The sequence below is a fragment of the Zootoca vivipara genome, chromosome 5 (genome assembly GCF_963506605.1).
Source record: "Zootoca vivipara chromosome 5, rZooViv1.1, whole genome shotgun sequence".
Classification (NCBI taxonomy): Eukaryota; Metazoa; Chordata; class Lepidosauria; order Squamata; family Lacertidae; genus Zootoca; species Zootoca vivipara.
In genome coordinates, this window is record NC_083280.1 from 6,747,712 (window position 1) to 6,769,105 (window position 21,394).

General features: G+C 48.3%; 2 protein-coding genes and 1 pseudogene across 2 annotated transcripts; 1 reads left to right on the plus strand and 2 right to left on the minus strand.

The window, feature by feature from the left end:
* Window positions 1-1,687: 1,687 nt before the first annotated feature.
* Window positions 1,688-7,751, minus strand: LOC118093961 (lipocalin-15-like). Its single transcript, XM_060274214.1, has 6 exons — window positions 7,215-7,751; window positions 6,556-6,695; window positions 5,273-5,343; window positions 3,858-3,971; window positions 2,557-2,658; window positions 1,688-1,725 (listed from the first exon to the last, which is right to left on the minus strand). Exons 1-6 carry the CDS (start codon window positions 7,308-7,310, stop codon window positions 1,688-1,690), a joined length of 561 nt encoding a protein of 186 aa, XP_060130197.1. The 5' UTR covers window positions 7,311-7,751.
* A 1,263-nt stretch (window positions 7,752-9,014) lies between these two features.
* Window positions 9,015-9,432, plus strand: LOC118093962 (small ribosomal subunit protein eS12-like; annotated as a pseudogene).
* Window positions 9,433-11,591: 2,159 nt separating this feature from the next.
* On the minus strand, window positions 11,592-19,490 carry LOC118094065 (lipocalin). Its single transcript, XM_035134052.2, has 7 exons — window positions 19,319-19,490; window positions 18,126-18,265; window positions 16,560-16,636; window positions 16,031-16,147; window positions 15,624-15,725; window positions 13,129-13,154; window positions 11,592-11,795 (listed from the first exon to the last, which is right to left on the minus strand). The coding sequence occupies exons 1-6, from the start codon at window positions 19,415-19,417 to the stop codon at window positions 13,129-13,131; spliced, it is 561 nt and encodes a 186-aa protein (XP_034989943.1). The 5' UTR covers window positions 19,418-19,490; the 3' UTR covers window positions 11,592-11,795.
* Window positions 19,491-21,394: the final 1,904 nt, after the last annotated feature.

Here is a 21,394-nt window from a genome sequence, read left to right on the forward strand (position 1 = left end):
CGAGTTATTCAAGCCCCTTCGCCACGACAAGGCATTGATCCATGAAGGGGAAGTTAATACTAGCATAACCTTAATATAGGACAATTGTTCAGTCATAAAGCAAGAACGTGGGCATGGCAGGGAGAGAAGACAGACAACAAAAGAAGCTTTTTTTGTAAATTTTAGCTGAAAAGAACAAAGCAAAACAAAACCCCACCTCCTGAGTGCAAGCTATGCATGGGCAAGACACCACATTTTAGTTCATTAAAACAAAAATAAACCAGGTAGCATTTCATTAAAACACCAGGTAACAATGCTACTTTGAAATGTCACTTTCTCCTTTAATTAGTACACTCTAATGATAAGTGTCAGGGACCCAGGTGGCGCTGTGGTTAAACCACTGAGCCTAGGGCTTGCTGATCAGAAGGTCGGCGGTTCGAATCCCTGTGATGGGGTGAGCTCCCGTTGCTTGGTCCCAGTTCCTGCCAACCTAGCAGTTCGAAAGCACGTCAAAATGCAAGTAGATAAATAGGAACCGCTACAGCGGGAAAGTAAACGGCGTTTCCATGTGCTGCCCTGGTTTGCCAGAAGCGGCTTTGTCATGCTGGCCACATGACCTGGAAGCTATACGCCGGCTCCCTCGGCCAATAATGCGAGATGAGCGCGCAACCCCAGAGTCGGTCACAACTGGACCTAATGGTCAGGGGTCCCTTTACCTTTAATGATAAGTGTATGTCATTCTTGCCTAATGAAAGTTAGGAGTGCATGTGGAATCTGGGTCACATTTCACTGGGAGCCACGTAGGTACAAACAGAATAAATTATGTTCACTATCAAAAGAGGGAACCATTAAGACAACACCTTGGTTGCCAGCATTCTGTACAGTATGAGGACCCACCTCACCCGCCCATCATCACATTGAGCAACATTTAGAACTAGAGAGACAATGAAGTGGTCAAAATCACACCATCACCGCAGCTATTTTAGCCCCTCTGCGCAAGAGTGGCTTCTGAGGTCTGGCTAAGAACTTCTGCATGAACACAAAGTCCCAAATGTATTTTTCCAGCTATATCTCCGAGGTGTGACTTTGAGGAGGGCCATCTTCTTAGAGGCATATATTTAATGAAAAGTCACAACATGGCCGCCTGCTTCTAAAAGGGGTTGGGAGTCCTATATATCACCAAGTTGCAATCGGAGGAAAGAAGCCCTTGCAGAATAAATCAAACTCTTACAAAATGGAAATACTTTTTTTTAAGGAAGGAAGGAAGGAAGGAAGGAAGGAAGGAAGGAAGGAAGGAAGGAAGGTGGGAGACACACAAACACAGAGTTGCCATCCTTCAAATAAAAAAGTTGTAAATAAATTCTTTTCATTTGAATACAAGGAAATACAAGGAAGCTGACAGGAGAAGGGCACATGCACGAAATATTTAAAAGCTTGTTGTAGCAATGGCAGGAGATAGAAATCCCAGTGCCAAATGGGATGTTCAGGGTGTTTATTTCAATGTCATAACCCAGGATGCGGTAGCGGAGGAGGAAGGAGCAGCCTGACAGCAGCTCGGTCCTCCACCGCCCCCTCTGCCTCTCACAAGATCAGGCATAGGAGCTGTGGTTTGGAAAGGCACAGCACAGTGCCACTCCCAACTGCGGCTCCTGTGCCTGCCCTTGCAAGAGGCGGGACCAGCGGCGAGAAAGGGCTCCTTTCTCACCACTCATCCCTCCGCCGCCTGCCGCCTCACTCGAGTATAAACTGAGGGGGGCATTTTCAGCACAAAAAATGTGCTGAAAAAGTCGGCTTATACTCGAGAATATATAGTAGGGTTTTTTGTTTTTTAAAAATGTCTGGTGGTATGGCTCGTACCCAATGAATAAGCTAGCTTGGAAAATCTCACCTGGCCCATTCCTTTGCTGCCATTTCACTCACAACCCAACCTCTGGATCAATTTGTGGGAATCAGTGTTATCCTCGCAATGAGCAGTGTTTTTCTGGGGGCACTCAATGGTATGCAGCACCTTTTTCTTTCAAATGTTAAAAGTGTGAGATTACTGTAGCAACTTCATGGTGAGTGCCAGCACCATGCTGTCAGGAGTATGGGCAGGAGTCAGGCTCTGGGGCCTGTAGTGCTTTGCAGGACTGGGGCCTGCCTCAGCTTGTGCTGGAGAAGCAAGGAGTGGCCACTCAGGTGAGGCCACTTGATACCTCACTGCACCTGGTGGCAGGAGCTGGGAGGGATAAAAGCTCAGCATTTCCCTTCAGCTCTTTGCCACAACAACGCTATCCCTGCCTGGTTGCATCTGGCCTCTTGCTCCTTGGACCGACGCCTTGATCCTCGACCCTTGGACCTTTGCCTTGCCGATGTCTTGCTCCTTGACTCCCAGACCTTCGCCTCTGCCTTGCTCCTTGACCCTGCGACTGCCTGCTGCTGGACCCTCAACCCTGCCCCTGTTCCTGCTTCTACACCACCATCTTGCCTCTGGTCCTGACATCCTCAGCCAGGGCTTCAACCGCCCGCTGACCGGACCGTGACACATGCTAAACCAGACAGGCTGGAAGGAAAACAAATCACAAATGCTATACTCACCAGACTTGGGGAGGATTACCATCAGGTCGTCTGTGAGCCCCACCTTGTGGTAATGCTCCTTGAACTTCTCCAGCACTTCATTGCTGATGTCTTGAGTGCGGGCTGCATCCAGAAGAGGTCAGAATTAGACTCTGTTCACATATACACAATGTTTGAGGTGGCGAGCAATAACTTCACCAACCTCCAGCTTGTGGGCAGCTCAGGGTAGAGTCTTGAGAGGCTGCCATGTGGAGGGAACACTCTAAGGGGGTTCCAGTCTGTGGGCTGAGGCTGGAGGTAGGGAAGAGTAGGAGCTTTCAGAAGCCATTTGAATGAGGGGTTGCACCTCATGGCCTGGACACTTGCCCCACTTTCACATGGCATGTGCTGGGCCCCCTTGGGAGCAACTTGGCACCTCTGTTTTCATGGCCTTCCCTCCATCGACTTTTAGACTGTAAACTTATTGGGGCAAAGGCCTGGCCTCTTAAGCTTTATAAAGTGCCTCTTGCTGGCTGATGCTGCTGTACATATAACAAAACATCTGTCTCGTCCCGCCTTAAAACTAGCAGTCCATTTAACAACCTTCTCCCTCCCAGCAAGGAATGCTGGGAACTCTTGTTCTATGGGAGGCATCGAGTCCTCTGCATCCTCCACCAGTTCCCAGGATTCCAGATAATTTGAAGTGTCATAAAATGGATGCTACTTTTTATTTTGGTAATTGAGCTTGCCCTATGCTATTATGATGTGCGAGGCGGCTGGAGGGGAGGAGGGTAGCAGCAGCAGCGAGGTATCCGAGGGGAGAGCTGTGCCACATAGCCTGCCCTGAAATTATGCTGTCCCCATCACCAGTGCTGAAATAAGATTCAGCTGCCAGTATATGTGGGGGAGACGTGCCATCTTACCCTTCACTTCAGGCAGCAAATTGCCTTGTGTTGGCCCTGTTTAGTACTGTACTGTACTGTATTATAATCTATTGTAGGGCAATGAGGGTTTGCTAGTTTTATCTACACCCCCCCCCCAACATCCTCCTGGCTTTAAAACCATGGAAGACAAGTGGCTGCAGAGTTAATCAGCACAGCACCAAGGAGACAGGAAAGAAAGCAACTCCTGAGTTTCAGTGAGGGGTCCCGATCAGGGGATTCAATCAGGGGGCCCTGCTTTTGCCTGGGATGCATCAGAGGGTGTGCAATCCTTTCATTCAAAGAAGCAGCCCCAACTTAGCCACACTGCTCTGCCACCAATTGCTCAGGAAGTAAGATGGCGGCTCTTGCCACCTCCACTCTCCTCTCTCTTGCTCAAGGGTGGGTCATTGGAGCACATACTGTACAACTGGACGGTGGTGCTGCTGGGCTCGTCTTCGATCTCCTTGAAGGTGTAGAGAAGGGCAAAGTTGGTGTAGTCGGTTTCCAGCACCCGCATATCTCTCTTGGCATTCTCTGAATGAAGGAGAAGATGGAACCCCAATTAGTTCTGGCCCTAGGGACTCTGAGGCCATGGAAGGAGGGTCAGAATCTGTTCTTTGTCCTTTCAACTTTTCCTTCCTCCCATCTTTCCAGAGTCAGAGCCAGATAATATTGATTTCCAGAGCCAGATAATCACCCACCAAGCCACACTCTGAAGTTATCCCATGCCACCCTAAATACATTCTGCCTTTCCCTCGTGTGGCATAGCATAGCATCAGAAAGATCACCACCTCAAAGATTCTTCACTTCTTCTAGAGTCTCCGTCCCAATTTTCCTAGATGGGAGAGGAGGAAATGATCCAAGAACCACTAATGTGAATGGCAAGGTCTTTTATCAAAACCTTGGTTCTCTTAGAGAAAGAGAAAAGCACTTTGCACAGGCTCAGAGGCACACAGGATTTTTTTAAACACATAACCATTTGTCAGGTCAGTTTTGCAGAGTCCCACTGTCCCTGTTGCCACATTACTACCACGCAGGTTGCCCTTACTCAGAAAGAGGTCATGTGCCAGGCTTTCCTCTCGCACAAGATGTGGTTGTTTTCCTGGCTCTGGACCAAAATCCTGCAGAGGCAAAGTCCTCAGGCAACTGCAGCTCTGAGAAGGAGATTGTTCCATGCCCTTGTTCATCTCATGGGGGTCCACTGACACTTCCCCCTCTCCTACTGAGACACCTTGGCCACCAGACTCTGATGGCTGGTCCACAGACTCCATGAGAAACCAAGAGAGTCCTCAGGAGAGATCCCTGCAGCTGGAAATCCTATTCCCACAAAGGAACCAAGGGCTGCAGCAGAAAGCTACAGTTCTTTCACTCACACTCAAGGAGCAAGGCTCTAGTCCAGGCATCCCCAAACTGCGGCCCTCCTGATGTTTTGGCCTACAACTCCCATGATCCCTAGCTAACAGGACCAGGGGTCGGGGAAGATGGGAATTGTAGTCCAAAACATCTGGAGGGCTGAAGTTTGGGGATGCCTGCTCTAGTCAATGACTAGCTAGTCCTGCTCAAAAAGTCTGTGGCCCTAAGACCTTGCTGAGGCAACATGGCTGTTCGACCACATGAGCAGGGGATCTCTCCATGGTCCTGACTTCCCTCCAAGGTGCAGACTTTTGCCTGCCCTGGCCGTGCCTGGGAAACCCCTTGCTTGGTCCATCCCCTTGTCTGAATCATGACAGGCTGGGCGGCGGGGGCGGGGGGGCAGGAAAATGCAATTCTGGGGGCAAGCCTTAACACACAGCCCTGCTCCCCTCTCTACACGCCCTAAAGCACTTGTGTCCTACCATCGTTTGTGAAGTGTGCAGGCTGGTCTGTCTTCTTAAAGTACATCTCTACCTTCTTGCACTCCTCAGGGCTGAAAAGAGAAATGAGGGAAAGACACATACTGGGATTAGAAATCATGGAATTCTACAGTTGGAAGGGACCACAAGGGTCATCTAGTCCAACCCCCTGCAATGCAGGAATGTTTTGCCCAATGTGGGGCTCAGACCCACAACCCTGAGGTTAAGAGTCTCATGCTCTATCTACTAAGCTATCGTTTGATTCTGAGTAGCTTTAAAGCCTCCACAAACTTTACAAAACAGTAAGTATACAGAGTTACACCTGTTTAATGTGGCTAAGTAACTGGGCCCAGATAGTAAAATCTGCCTGTTTTTTTTAAAAAAATATTAGCAAGAGGTTGAGCCCCCCCCCAAAAAAATTATAGAATCATAGAGTTGGAAGGGACCTTGAGGGTTATCTAGTCCTACCCCCTGCAATGCAGGAATGTTTTCTCCAATGTGGGGCTCGAACCCACGACCCTGAGATCAAAAGTCTCGTGATCTACCAACTGAGCTATTAGACTATGGAGGCTGCTTCCCTGTGGGGCATTTTCCACATAGGTGCTTTGTCTCATTTGCCCATATTTTGTTGCCTCTCACCCTAACCACAGGGTCATTGTGAGGATTAGAGGAGGAGGCAGAAGCATATACACCCCCATGAGCTCATCTTAGAAAAAGGTGGGATAGAAATGTAATGAAATAAAGAAACAAATTAAAACAAATTAAAACATTTGCAGCAGGTTGCATTTTATCACCTCACTTGCGTATTTTTATTAGCATTAGGTCACTTTTCCAGTATGTATAATATTAGGAAAGTACTGATTAAATTATAGTGTTGGAGCACTATAACACTTCAGTGTTGATTTGCAGAAGGAGGGGGTGGCCGGGGGGGGGAGCATTAAGCATCTCCTTATAGGGAAGTGGTCCAAAGCCACCCCAGCAAATTTTGATTAGCATTTGGCACATCTGTTCTGAAAGAGGGTGCTTCTCCTTGCTGGCTCTATGATCCATTGTAGTCTAAATGGCAACACCCCCAAGGGAAGCCAGAGTGAGGGGTGTGGCTTCCATGCTTGGTCTAATGAAGAGGGAACATTTTCATCCTACCCCAGCATTTTCAAAGGGTTTCACAGGGAAGGGGTATTTGGGAGGGGCAAATCCCCCCGCTGCAAAATGTGCCCTCCCTCCCCCATTCTTGATCATGTAAAGTGCTCCTAAGGCCAGCTAAGGGACTAGCAGTAGTTACTTACAAAGGGTAGCCAGTAAGTATTTTCATGTCACCATTTGGAAGGGGTTTGACTAAAGCAGCAGATGTTGTCATGATGCTCTTCATGCCCTGGAATACAGGGCAGTTTGATGATCCAGCCATGATGTGCCACATCCCTGCAAACTGGAGGAAACCATTCCAGTCAGACCAGAGACCTCACCCCTCCACTCCACCATCCAAGACAAGGCCAAATCTGGCATTTCCCACATTTCTGTGCATTTCAATTAACCTGAATTATTAAGGCTCAGAATGGAGCACAGGAACCCCTCTAAGGAAAAGATGCCCATAATAAAAAGGAGTATAAATGCACACCCAGATTAAATCTCAGGAGCTGGACTGAAGTGTACAGGTCAGCAATAAACCAACCACGGTGTCAGTGAAGCCGACTCTGGCAAGTGCATGAGGTGATGATAAGGCTTTCAAATTTGCCAACCAGATAGCATCATAAGATCAAAAGATAACAGAGCAAATGGCTAGCAACGAATCGGGTATAAATTTAGACAGTACTTTGTGGACCCCTGCTCCCATTATCCCCTTGCCGCTGGCCTCCCTGAGGGCACTTGGTTGCAGAAGGCAGAAGTGTGAGCCATTGGCTAGCTCTGGAAGCAAAGAAAGGGGTGCAACTTCCCTACAGCTCAGTACCTTCTGAAGATCGAAGTCTGGTTGCATGGCAATGTCTGCCTGAATGCAGAATGAGCAAAGCAGGAGCACCAGAAGGCTTTGCATGGTGGACCTCATTCCTGCAGGTGGCTCCTCTTGCTCCTTGTGTGCTGTCAAGAGAAAAGCAGCTGGGCAGAGGAAGATGCCGTCTCCTTCGAAGGCGCCCAACTTTATACCTCTCCCCTTGCATGTCCCAGCGGCCAGGGTGCTCTGCAGCGTCCCCTCCCACGTCTTATGTAACACTTTGGCCAAGTGTGGATCTGCTATCTTGGATGGCTGGTATTGGGTAACACCCTATTAAATGATAATTGCTGGGCTGCAACTGGATAGCAACCAGGGGCAAAACCAGGCTTCATTTCACCCGGGTCAAAGACCCAGTTTGGCGCACACTCCATCCGTACTTGTGTACAGAGGGGGCGGGGAGAGAGAGACTGTGAGCCTCAATGGCACTCCTCTGGAGGCTTCAACTGGGGCGAAAAACCCGGCTAGCTCCCCTGCAACTACAGCTCTGAGCAAGCCCCTTTGCCTGACCCAACAACAACAAGAAAAGAGAACAGGCAGGTTGGAGGAAGGGACCCCTCAAAATGACTCCCCATGATCCAAAAGATTGTTCGCAGTATACAAATATTCTGCCCTTGAGCGTATTCCCAACCAAGACCCCTTTTCCTGACTCTGCATGAGAGAGTGCACACTTTTGGTCCATTTGTTTGCATGGGCAGAATTGGGGCAGCAACCCCCCCCCAAGACAAAGGAAGGAATGCATAGGAAGTTGCTTCATACTGAATCAGACCATTAAGGTCCCTTTGAATCAGTGCTATCTACAATGACCGGCAGTAGCTCTCCATGGTTTCAGGCAAGGGAGATAGATGTCTAGCCTCACCTGGGAACTTCTGCATGCAAAGCAGGAGCTGTGACCACTGAGCTGTGAGCCCCAAGCTAAGATCCCCCCGAAGAGGAAAAGGACTAGCATCCCTCACATTACTGACTCTGCTGCCCCAAAAGCTGTGAGACTCCCCTTGAGATATTTCCCAATCTACTAGCGCTCAGGAAGAGCAAATCTGTCCCTGTTGGTTTCTCTCTTTTTCTCATTCTCAAATTTATTCTTTCCATACCAGTTGAACATTTTTTTAAGTCCTTGTGAAAATTCGCCAGCATTTCAGTGCAAATTTCTTCTGAAATGTACATTTTGTATGCACTTTTGCCTAATAAATGCAACCCGTTTGTTAGACAAGCATTCACATAACGAGTCAACATTCTCAATTGATTCCTATGGGGAAATTTCTAAGCATTCCTGACTGTGGAATTTTGAACTCAAAATTGGGGGGGACAGGACAGAAAAACCCTCTGAAACCTTGTCCAATTTATATCGCTCCCTCCCAACACTGTTTCTGATGAAACGGCTTCCGAGGACCAGTAAAACACAAAAAGAAGGTTACAGGTAGATAGCCTAAGCTTGTCATTGGTATGAGCTTTTGTGTGCATGCACACTTCTTCAGATACACATTTCGTGTGCATGCACACAAAAGCTCATACCAATGACAAACTTAGTTGGTCTCTAAGGTGCTGCTGGAAGGAATTTTTTAATTTTGTTTCGACATAAAGATGGCTTGTTTAAGGCGGCTTATTTGTTTATAGTACTTTATGCAGGCCTGGCTGCTTGGATATCTGAACTTGTGGTGCGCATAGCAATGTTTCGGTACTACCGTAATTCCTTGTGTTTAGATAAGTGAATTTTCATAGAAAGAATTTTCGGATCACAAGACTGGCTTTTTCCCCCCACCATCGGTTCATGGAAGCTGTGAGCAACCACCCGGGCAGGAGAGTCGCCACCAACCATGGCCGAGGAAGGCATTGCTGCTGGAGGTGCTGGAGGTGTAATGGATGTCAACACCGCCCTTCAAGAAGTGCTGAAGACCGCACTTATCCACAATGGCTTAGCCCATGGAATTCGTGAAGCTGCCAAGGCCTTAGACAAACGCCAAGCCCACCTTTGTGTCCTCACATCCAATTGTGACGAGCCCATGTATGTCAAACTGGTTGAAGCACTTTGTGCTGAACATCAAATCAACCTGATAAAGGTTGATGACAACAAGAAGCTGGGTGAATGGGTACATCTCTGCAAGATCGACAGAGAAGGAAAACCCATAAAGTTGTGGGCTGCAGTTGTGTTGTTGTCAAAGACAATGGCAAGGAAGGATGAGATAAGAATGCATGGGAAGAGATAAGAACGCATGCTACATCATAGCACTTTATTATTGGACTTGATTATTGCACTTTATACTGGACTTTTAAGACTTTGAGCATGAGCTTTTGTACACATTTTTGAATCTCCTTGTATACGTGAAGGTTGTTGGTGCATATACATTTAAATATTTGCACTTCACGGTGGTTTACCTTTTCATTGTTTTGCTAACATTACCGTGGCGTCTGTTTGTTGCGGCTTGAAACCTGTGGCAAGAGCCACTGCTCTCTTGCCAGCGGGCAGAAACTCCCAGCCAGCCGCAATCAAGAGAGAGAGAGAGAGAGAGAGGAAGTGGCTTGCAAACTAATCCTGCCTTTATCTAAATCCTCCTGAAGCTTTCCTAAATCCCCTTGTGCAAAGGCCTTCCAGCTGAGCCAAGATGCCTTAAGAGAAAATGTACACAATATGCCCCCTTCAAAGTACTGGCTTCTTTAAACAAACAGCAAAACCTGAAGGACCTCAAATTCCTCCCAGTTGCTGCATGCCCAGAACTAGAAAAGTGGTAGAGGTTGATTCATAGTTTCATAGAATTGTAGAGTTGAAAGGGACCCCAAGTACCATCTAGTCCAACCCCCCTGCAATATGCAGGAATATGCAGCTGTCCCATACAGGGATCGAACCTGCAACCTTGAGGTTGTCACCACTATGCTTTAACCAACTGAAAGGCATGGGAACCTTGCTCAGGAAAGGAGATGAGCATCCTATTTGGAAAGGGGAGAGGAAGCAACAATACCCGGTATTGAAATAATGGGAGACTATAGGTGGCATTTACACAGTTAGACCCATTGAAATGATTGAATATAGCCAGGGAAAAGCTAGGACTGGGAAAAGTTGGCCACGGCAGTTCATGCACTGGTAACTTCAAGACTGGATTACGGCAATGCACTTGAACCGGGAGCAGCACAATTGCTAATAGGAGTGAGGCCTTCTCAGCATACAACACCAGTGCTCAGGAATCTGCACTGGTTGTCAATCTGCTACTTGGCTAGGTTCAAGGTGTGACTGTTATAATATAAAGCCCTTAACAACTTGGGGCCAGCTTACCTGTGAGTTGGCAGGTTGGTCTCATTTCTGGAGCTGCTGATCTCTTCTTTCTGCAGCTCTGCTTTGCACCCATTTTCACCTTCATTCCATCTTCTGTTTTTCAGGCCCTTTCATGCCCCTGCTTTCATCTTCAGCCCTATCCCCAAGCCTCCTACTCCCTCCTTTTTGCAACTGACTTTGCACCCTCATTCTTACTCTTACTCCCCTTTTCCCTCCACCTTCCTTGTCAGTTTTCTCAACTCTCTCCTACACAGAGATCACTCCTTTCTCCGCACTTCCTTTTCTCTCCTGATTCGGTCACCCCTGTTCAACACCCCCCCCCAATACTGATCATAGAACCAAAGAATTGTAGTGTTGGAAGGGACCCCAAGGGTCATCTGGTCCAACCCCCTGCGATGCAGGAATCACAACTAAAGCATCCATGACTGATGACCATCCAACCTCTGCTTATAAACATCCAAGGAAAGAGAGTCCACAACCTCCCGAGGGAGACAGTTCCACTGTCAGACAACTCTTTAACTGAGATTCCTGCATTGCTAGATGTCCCTGGGGGTCCCTTCCAACTCTACAATTCTATTATTCTAACTTCTGTGCCAGACAGTCACCCACATCCTCTGGCTATGCGTGCAGAAGAGCTTGACACTTCCCCTGCTAAAAGGGCCAGAGATTTGTGGGAGTGCCAAGCTCTTTCTGCTTGAGACAACCCTAGAGTGCTGCTGCCAGCCAGTGTAGGCAGCAGTGGGCTACATGGATAAACAGGTTGAAGGATTAAGACACCCTTCCTAATGCATTCAATAGATAGTTCAAGTGCCTTTGAGTAGTAGTAGTAGTAGTAGTAGTAGTAGTAGTAGTAATAATAATTTAAAAATTGGCTGGGGGGGGATATCAATGGTGCAAAAGGCAACTCTGGGAAGAAATGCAGTATTTCCTGATGGCAGGAACTGATACTTTTTGTAGGAAGAAATATTACCTTATTATGACATTATAATAGTAGTAACAAATAATAATTCATGTACCTGTGGGCTGAGGATTAATGGAGTGTATTCCTGGAGATTTCCCCCAATGACAAAACCAAAACAGCAACACTACCATTTTGTGTGACTTTTTTATTTTTAATCAAGGATCAGCTTTTACAGGGGTGGGTTAGAGGTGAAAAGTGCTCATGGCTGAACAGGGAACAGGTGCTATGTCTGTGCTGGAGAAGTCAAGGATTGGCAGATGGGTCAGAAAATGAAGCTTCCTTGCTCGAAGCAAAACCTGGATTTTCAACCTAGGAGCTTAAAAAGGAAAGGGTGTGTGTGCCACATATTTCTGCATTCTGGATATAATCGCAACCACCAGATTCAGAAGTCTCAATTCCCCTTGGTGGTGTCCAAGCAAGCTCAGCCCTCCGCTGGGTGCAAACTACACACAACTGTATTTGTTGACACACCATGACTGCGGAACTCCCTGCCACCAGGTGTGCCTCTATTAGCTTTAAAAGGGGACAAGACAGATTCAGAGGTCTGTCAAGAGAGCATCCATGTACAGAAACAGTTTCCTTCTGAGCAGCCCCTGCTGAGGACGAGCAGCTGAGCGCAACTATCACATCCATGCCCAGGAGACTGGGCCCTTGGTCTGAATCAGCAGCAGGGCAGTCATTGTGTCCCCAAGAACTGCCATGGCTGATCATCAGGCCAACCTTTTGTGGGCCTTCCAGAAGCCAACCTGCAGCCCCACAGATGCTCCCAAACAATGAAGGCCTCTCTTGCTCCTGTTTGCCTCTCAGAGTTTGGGACTTGGGTAGAGCATGCCTGGGAACAGGGCCGTCTTAAGCATATCTGGCGCCCTGGTGTGAACATCCCTCCGGTGCCCCCCTGTTTCCCAGCGCAGCATGCAGCGCAGCTGCCGTGGGCGCAGCAGCGCGGTGCCCCCCCCCCCCCGGCGCCCTGGCTACCCAGCCTTGCCTTAGGGCCGGCCCTGCCTGGGAAAACTGAGTTCCCTTGAAATCGCCTCCATGCCTCTTCTCCCTCCCTCTTTGTCATCTAAGCAATCACAGAGTTAAACTATGGAGGCAATGATGGCCACCAACGTTCAGAGACTTAGAAGAGGATCGGACAAACTCATGGAGGAGAGAACTATCGCTGGCTACCAGACATGATGGCTATAATCCGCCTCTGCGGTCAGAGGCAGCCATGCTTCTGAATACCAGTGGCTGGAAACCTGGAAGGGGAGAGGGCTCTGGTGCTCAAATCCTACTTGCGGGTTTCCTACAATATGCATCTCATGGGCCACTCTGAGAAGAGGATTCTGGACTAGATGGGCCATTGGTCTGACCCTTCAGGCTCTTCTTATGTTCTTAAGCAAGCAGCCCTCGGCACTTGTTGCTCAGGACTGTGGCCTGGCTCACACATTACACAAAGGTTAATACATATCATGTCTGACAAGCCATGCTCTGGAGAGCCCTGTGCACTCCTTCCCCAGCAATTGACACACATGCGCTGCCAGGGTTTGTGAGGAAAGGCCTCGGTCGGTACAGACACGTATGAGCCCCAACCTTTCGATTGCTAGAAATGTATCACTGCCCACCGCCTGCCTCTACCACAAGCCACAGAGTAAAAGGCAACTCACCTACGCATCGTCCGTCATGCAAAGATCTGTCCGGAGAGAAGGCAAGGAGAGAGATCAGGGAGTGGTCCAAAGGCATTCGAAGGTGGTGCGTGTGTGTGCTGCATGCTGGTGAGCAAAGGGTCGCTTTGCTACCCAGAGCACAGTCCTGTGTGGCCATCAAATCACAGCTCTGGAACAAGGGCGCCCAGAGGTCTTCTAGTCCAACCTTGGCCACACAAGCACCACTAGGCAAGCCCATTGCACTCTTGCATTCCCTACTTGCTAAACACACACACCCCAGTCCCACAATGCAATTCAGAGTGTCTGGCTGCAAGAGACCAAAAGTGGCTTCTTAACCAGTAATCTGTGCCCAGTTGCAAACTCCCCTCTGTTGCTCAGGCTGGGAATACGGGATGCATGACACATAAGGCCAGATATCCTTAATTTTTAATTCCAGCAGGAAACTCGTTTATGCCTGTTTTTCCTCTCTACTCAGTTTTTCTCCTTCTCTTTCTTCATATACTCCCCGCTAAAAATCTAGAAACAGGACCAGCAGGCAGATCAATGGTCAGTGTGCTGTGGATCCTGACCCTACATCAGCTGAAAAGCAAGGATATAATATGCTTTTTATGATATACACGGGCTATAGACTGACAATGGTGATGGGTTTTTAACTGTGAACTGCTTTGGGAACCAATCCTAGCAAGGATCCCTACATGGATCTGTGGAACTCAATTCCCCAGATATTAGGCAAGCTCCACCTGACTGGTATTTTCAGATGTTCTTAGCTGATTCATCTCCTCTTTGTAATTTTCAAGAGTCCTATTTAAATTGGGGCTTTAAAAAAAATATCGGTTGTGCACTTTGATTTGTTGTTGGCATGGAGCCCCATCGTTTGTTGATTTTGTGCCAGCTCTAAGACTGCTGCACATTTCTGATGTTTCTAAAAAGCTGTGTTGAAATGGCGTTTCGTTTTTTTGGGGGGGGGGAGATTTTTCTGAGTTTTTTATTTGTACGTGTCATGGAGATCTCTTCCTTAAAAAGGCATGTGATCAATGTATTAAATCAATGGGTAGGGAAAGAAAACAAAGCAAACTTCTGAAATTATGTTTTGGCAACCGAAGCTTAAGAGTGAAGAAATATTTTGGGTTTCAGAATTCGAATCACAGACAGGCCAGGCAGGGACTGGGACCCCTTTAAACCAAGGATGGGGAGCCACACTGCCTTCAGGAAAACTTCTCTGGGGCCATGTGCCATTGGTGAGGCAAAACTAAGTGCTGCAATGGACTAGACCAGGGATAGGCAACCTAAGGCCCAGGGGTCGGATGCGGCCCAATCGCCTTCTCAATCTGGCTTGCAGATGGTCCGGGAAGCAGTGTGTTTTTACATGAGTAGAATGTGTCCTTTTCTTTAAAATACATCTCTGGGTTATTTGTGGGGCCTGCCTGGTGTTTTTACATGAGTAGAATGTGTGCTTTTATTTAAAATGAATCTCTGGGCTAATTGTGGGGCATAGGAATTCATTGATTTTTTTTTCAAAATATAGTTCGGCCCCCCACAAGGTCTAGGAACAGTGGACCAGCCCACGGCTGAAAAAGGTTGCTGACCCCTGGATTAGACTTTACCTACATCCTAGCCTAGTGGCTGCCCAGGTGGGCAGTGCAACCTTCTGGGGAGTGCATCAACAACAAATCCGTTTATTGTGAGGACCATGCCTGTACACAAACTTCTGGGGAGTGATTACCTAAGGTGGGGGTGCCAATATTCTAGGGGGCACCAGGGGGTGCTGGAGGTGTAAATGACCTTTGGGCTTTGAAACAGGTGCTATCGCTGGATCAAACATCATTTTCATTGCATTAATTAAACTAAATAGTCTTAATTGGATTTTGACTCAATGCACAATCAATGGCTACTGCTCTGAATGTCATGGCGCTACTATCTTGCTTAGTGTACCTTCTCCACGAGAGGCAGCAACACAAGAACGGGACCTTTTCTGCAGTGGCTCCCCATTTGTGGAATATTTTCTCCAGGGAGGCTCACCTGAGCCTTCATTATACACCTTTAGGCGCCAAGTGAAAAAATTCCTCTTCAACAAGGCCTTGGGCTGATTAACACTCTATTTACATTTAAATGTGTTTGTGGGAGTGGGGGTTGTTGTCATACTGTTAGCGTTTTAATTATTTACTTGTGCTTCTACTTTGTTTTTTTTATCTTGTGAACCGCCCAGAGATCTTGTGATGAATGCCGGTATATAAATTTAATAAATAAATGAAAATGAAAAATAGTGTGCTGTACAGAGCGCTATTCCAAATAACGCCTTTTCTTAGGACACGATGGGGGCACTGGGATGAGTTTTTATGGTACCAAGGGGAAGGGGCCTGAAAACTGTTTATGAACTGCTGCCCTCTGTCCAAGCAAGCAGGAGGCAGGTGAACCCATGATAAACCCCACATGGCAATCCCTAGAGGAAGAAACTTGAGGCCTGTCCTGATCCTGCTCCCAGTTCTCCCACTTACCAGTGCTGGGCAAGAAGAGGATGTCCTCATTACCAAGTCCCTCTGCCAAGGCCAGCTGGGTGAACTTCTCCTGCAGTTCGGGACTCAGCTCCTTGCTTCTACCTGCCACCAGAAACATAAAGCACTGTTGAGCAAGGAGAGTTGGGAGAGCACAAGAGTCTTCATCTCAGGGTTGTGGGTTCGAGTCCCATGTTGGGCAAAAGGGGTTTGCACCAGATGATCCTCATGGCCCCTTCCAACTCTTCAGCTCTCCTGCCACCCAATCGATCTGGTTGCAAAAAAAACCCCCAGTCTCCCCAGTCCTCTGCCCCCAAGGGGAGCAGCGCAAGCCAGAAGGGTGGGGGTGGGGGAGCAGAAGGGAGGAAGGCTGCCCCCTGGTGGCCGAGCAGCGGGAGGAACAGACGTACCATACAGTGTCACCATTGCCCAATTCCTGGGGCTTCTTTCCTTGGAAATGGAATACAGCAAGGCGTACTCGTTGTAGTTGGTCTCGACCACGCGGACGTCAAAGTGGTTTCCAGAGCCTGGCATCGAAGGAGGCAAGAGGGGAATTGAACTGGAGCCAGCAAGGAGACACAGTCACACAGCCACACCCCATCACTGCCAGACACTGGCTTTGCACACCACACAAATGATTCCTAGATTACAGGGGGTTAGACTAGATGATTCTCGGGGTCCCTTCCAACTCTACAATTCTATGATACAAATGGTGCTAAGCCACTGGCAGGTTGGCTTGGTTTGGCACCCACCCAGCCCCCAGCTGCTAGAACCAGTTTCCCTCTGCGTCTGGCAAGGGATGGCTCTTCCGTGCCCTGCTTGGAAGCAGCCAGGAGGGATTAAGTCAGAAAGGTGCCAATCTCTTTCCCAACCCATCCCTGACTGAGGGCTGCCTGGCTGCTGTCCAGCCAGACGGGAGATGATGTGGCTCTCACTTACGTGGGCTGGTGTATTGGAATCGTCCAGGCTGCTCAGTCCGGACAAAAAGGCTTTTCCTCGTCTCACACTGGTCGAGCCTAGAGCAGAGAGAGAGAGAGCAGGACAGAAGGAGAAGCACAGGCAGCCAACTCAGGAAGCCTCCTGGCTTACGGGAACAACCTTCAGGGTTTTGAGTTCAAAGAATCTCAGCTAAAGCATCCCTGACAGATGGCCATCCAACCTCTGCTTAAAAGCCTCCGAGGAAGGAGAGTCCACAACCTCCCAAGGGAGACCGTTCCACTGTCAAACAGCTCTTACTATCAGAAAGTTCTTCCAAATGTTCAGCTCAAATCCTTTGGAGGGCACCAGGTTGGCAGAGTCTCGCTTATGCAATGCTCTTGGGTCACATTTATAAGCAAGTACATATTGTAAATCTACGGACCTGGGTGGCACTGTGGGTTAAACCACGGAGCCCAGGGTTTGCCGATCAGAAGGTCAGTGGTTCGAATCCCCGCGACGGGGTGAGCTCCTGTTGTTCGGTCCCAGCTCCTGCCCACCTAGCAGTTTGAAACTATGTCAAAGTCCAAGTAGATAAATAGGTACTGCTCCGGCGGGAAGGTAAACGGCGTTTCCATGCGCTGCTCTGGTTTACCAGAGGCGGCTTAGTCATGCTGGTCACATGTGGACAAACGCCAGCTCCCTTGGCCAATAAAGCAAGATGAGTGTGCAACCCCAGAGTCGTCCATGACTGGACTTAACGGTCAGGGGTCCCTTTACCTTTACCTTAAATCTACAGCTGGGTTCCTATAGATGAAGGATTCAAACACAGGCCCACAGAGCTGCATACAGCCCTGGTGAATGGCAACCCATGAATATCCCCATTTTACAGGTGGAGAACACAGAGGCTGAGAGATGAGATGAGATGCCCAACATCTGTCTATTGCAGAATCTCTATGGGCTGCCTGAAACAATAATAACAGCTTCAAGCGGTGCATCATTAACCTGTGGAACCCCCAGTCACAAGGTTTGTGGCCATGGGGTTAGATGGTTTTTCTTTTTAAAGGGTTCTATGGATGCAAGAAGAAGGGTCAATTGCTAACAACAGTGATCAGTTGTGAAAGCACTATGGAACCTCCATGTCCAAAAGCAGTGTACCCCTAGATGTCAGGGAGCATGCAACAGGCAAGAGTCATTGCCTGATGCCTTGCTTGGGGATTGCCCAAGTCATCTGACTGTCCATATTTGGAAGCAGGAAACTGGGCTGGGTGGATCTTTTGCCTGATCCAGCCTGGCTCTTCTCATCTTGCCCAGCACCCTGACTCCAGGATCAGTTCAGCATGGATTGCTTCCAAGCAAGGCAGCCGCAGTCTCCCATCATATCTGGGCATCAGTGCTCCTGAACATGGAGATTCTGCTCCTAGCCTTCTGTGCTGACAAAAGACCCTCCATTAATCTCACTCATCCCTGATTTTTGATGCCATTGTGACCAGAGGCCTCTGCAACATCCCACAATATTAATTCCATCTGTTTCGGGGGGGGGGGGAACACGCCAGGCCAAGGCTTGGCAGCCCACCTGTGCCTCCTTACTTGGGATAAGTGGAGGTGATATCCAGGTTCCCGTCCTCCGTGGTCACGGCCACTGTGGTACACATCTTCATCACCTGCTTCTTGTTCTTGAACCAGAGGGAGTTGGAGGCCAGGGCAATGCTGTACCATCTCCCTGTGAACTACAAACGTTTTGCTCTGGAATCTGCTGCCTGGCCCAATGGGTGGGGTGGGTTGGGTTGGGACGCAATGCCTCGTGGGCTGACGAGAGGCCCCAGTTCCCTGATTTATAAACCTTTACTTATTGCTAGCCAGCCCACTGTGCTGCTATTGGCTCTTCTTCCCTCACACTTGTGCTAAAAACAGTGCAAGCTTCAGAATAACACAGGGATCTTGCTTGGCCTGGGCATTAAAGATGCAGGGAGAGGAGAGGCATACTGACAGCTCTCTTTAGAGCAGTTTTGCCTAAAGAAGAAGCCTCTTCAGATTTCCCCTCCAACCACCATAAATTAAGAAACTTTGGTGGAAAACTCTCTCTTGGAGTTGGGAGCACATAAAGCTAAGTCAGAATTATCCCTCTTCGTCTCTTAGTTGTGCCCCTTGCTGAACACATTTCGGTGGGGTGAGGTGGGGGCACAAACAAACAGATTATTTCCAGAATTTCAAAACACCTTCCCTATTTATTCCCAGTTTCTGAGATATGAAAAGCTCTAGCTCCTTGGGTAGAGCAGCTGTTTCGCAATCCCCACTGACAGCATCTCCAGGCGGGGCTGGGAGAGGCCTCCACTTGAAATCCTGGCTGCTGCCAGCCAGTATTGACAATACTGGGCTTGCTAGATCAAAGGTCTGACTTGGTCTAAGGCAGCTTCCAAAATTCCTGTACATGCAGATCATTGGCACAGGCATTATGTAAAGAGGTAGCGAGTGAGTTTCCTTCTCATTCCTTTTGCACAGGCACTAGCCAGACAATGAGACCATCCTCACGTCGGTCATCGTCTTTTCTCGTCCTCCACAGGACTTGGCTTGGATGAGAAGCATATGTTTTTCAATGCCTGGAACATGCCAGCGGAGATGAAATGAAATAAGTCATTTCATTTCAGATTCTGCAAGGGTCCTGGGCAGACTATCCAGGGACGGGGCTTGCTAGGTTTAAGCCAAGCTCCATGCAGACAACTGAACTCAGCTCTTTGGCCCCTGAGCTGGGGGCAGGGGTGGGGGAAGAAAGGCTCTGTTACCTGATCCTGCTGGAAGTCAGGCTGCACAGCCGGTTCGGCCTGTACCTGGGACAGGCAGCCCAGGGTCAGGGCAAAGACGCTGAAGAATTGTGTCCGCATTGTGCCTAATGCTCTCCTGGGTCTGCTGCTGGCCTCTCTTTGCACAGCCTGTCCAGAAACTCAGGCCAGCCGGCTATTTATTGGCCAGTTGAGCAATGCTTCAGGGTGGGATCACACTGACCTATCTTCCCCCCACCCCCCACTGATATGGTCTGTTACACAAAGCAGAAAGAGAGAGAACAGGGAAAGAATTCATGAGAGGGCGGAACAGCTGCTGCAATTTCCCACCCGCTATTCCCCCTCCGAAATGCTGACTCCCTATTGCAGCCTGGAGCAGGGAAGGGTTTTTAAGTATTGGGGTCTGGTGCACTCTGCTGGCACTCTGCTTGTGCATCACCATAGGAAATGGGGTTAGATCCACGAGTAAGAGCCTTTTGGTGAATGATAGAGATAATCGAGAGCAGGCTATAGTTTCTAGCAAAGCCACAATGACCAGGTCTGCAATAGGCGTCAGAAGAGGTGAAAAGCATCTATTTGTTTTCCATATCAACAACAATAGATCACTTGACAGCATGGGAGTAACAAGTTCAGCCAAGGACGGAGAACGCACAGCATGTCCTGTTCAGAGTTGGATCCTTAAGAAAGAATAAACCAGTGTTGTCAAAAGGCTGAGAAGCATAGCTGTCAAGTTCTCCCCCTTTTTAAGGGAAATTCCCTTATGCTGAATAGGCTTCCTCATGAGAAAAAGGGAAAACTTGACAGCTATGCTGAGAAGCAACTTGGATACATTTGGGTGTAGGCATGAGCAGAGTTGCCAAGAAGCTCACACTCATAAGTTGATATGTGTTGCACAGGGGAAATGTTGGGTTTGCAAGCAAGGGGGAGTCTAAACTGCATGCAGAGTGTCAAGGATTAAGGATCGCTAATAACAATGTCAGCAGCTTTCTCCCCTAACAGAGCAACTGCAGCTACGACATGCAAACAATGGGAAATTGAGCAACCCAAAAGACTGAGTTTAAAAAACCTGAAGCAAGATAAGATAAGATATCTTTATTGTCATTGTCCCCTTGTGGGAACAACGAAATTACTTGGTTGCTACATCCACTCAGATAAAGCATTCCGCATAATCCAAAATTACAAAACCTAATTAAAAACAGTAAATATAATACAAATTACAAGTAAAATAAGATGACTTCAAAGTCCAGGCTTTCCATTTAAGGCCAAAATCGCTCTAGAGAAGAAACTGTTCCTGAGACGGCTCGTTCTTGCCTGCATAGTTCTATATCTCCGTCCTGATGGCAGGAGCTGAAACAAATGGTGACCAGGGTGCGTTGGATCTCTTGATATGTCTAGTGCTTTTCTATGGCACCTGGTGGTATAGATTTGTTCTAAGGTGGAGAGTGAGCAGCCAATAATGCTCTCTGCTGTTTTAATAATTCTACAACACCTGATTCTTAGGGCCTTGCTGGAGGCAAGAGCTTGTTTGAGCAAGACAAAGGCTGCACGCGTAGGCCTTCAAGAAAACTGCTACAACGCAAGGGCAGCTGGAGTAAAAGGGGAAAGACTTGAGTTTCTAGTCCCTGTTCACCAGCTTTCACAAGAGCATAATGTAAAAGCAACATATAACAGCAAGTTCATACATAAACCTTTAAACCAGGCATCCCCAAACTGTGGCCCTCCAGATGTTTTGGACTACAATTCCCATCTTCCCCGACCATTGGTCCTGTTAGCTAGGGATCATGGGAGTTGTAGGCCAAAACATCTGGAGGGCCACAGTTTGGGGATGCCTGCTTTAAACAATAGCTTTACTGTGAGTCTAGAGTTGATCAAGTTCAATTCCAAGTGTGCCATAAAGGCTGACCTCAGTGCTGCAAAAAGGGCAGGTGCCACCTTGAGATGCTCCTGCCACAACTTGTTCTTCCAAACAGCTTCAAGATCCATTGCCAGTTGCAAGGCCTCCTGGTTGGCGAGGCTCTCCACCTTCTACCCTGGCAAACTGAACTGAAACCAAGTGTGCACATTGAACTTTGGGACAAA

Bases quoted from the DNA above. Each gene is read 5' to 3' on its own strand.
- LOC118093961 (XM_060274214.1), bottom strand. From the start codon at position 7,310: ATGAGGTCCACCATGCAAAGCCTTCTGGTGCTCCTGCTTTGCTCATTC. The intron at 6,696-7,214 runs GTACTGAGCTGT...GGTTTCCTCCAG, and splicing joins CAGACTTCGATCTTCAGAAG to TTTGCAGGGATGTGGCACAT. The intron at 5,344-6,555 runs GTAAGTAACTAC...TTCTCTTTTCAG, and splicing joins ATACTTACTGGCTACCCTTT to CCCTGAGGAGTGCAAGAAGG.
- LOC118094065 (XM_035134052.2), bottom strand. From the start codon at position 19,417: ATGCGGACACAATTCTTCAGCGTCTTTGCCCTGACCCTGGGCTGCCTG. The intron at 16,148-16,559 runs GTAAGTGAGAGC...CTTCGATGCCAG, and splicing joins ATTCCAATACACCAGCCCAC to GCTCTGGAAACCACTTTGAC. The intron at 13,155-15,623 runs GTAAGTGGGAGA...CTCTCCGGACAG, and splicing joins CCTCTTCTTGCCCAGCACTG to ATCTTTGCATGACGGACGAT.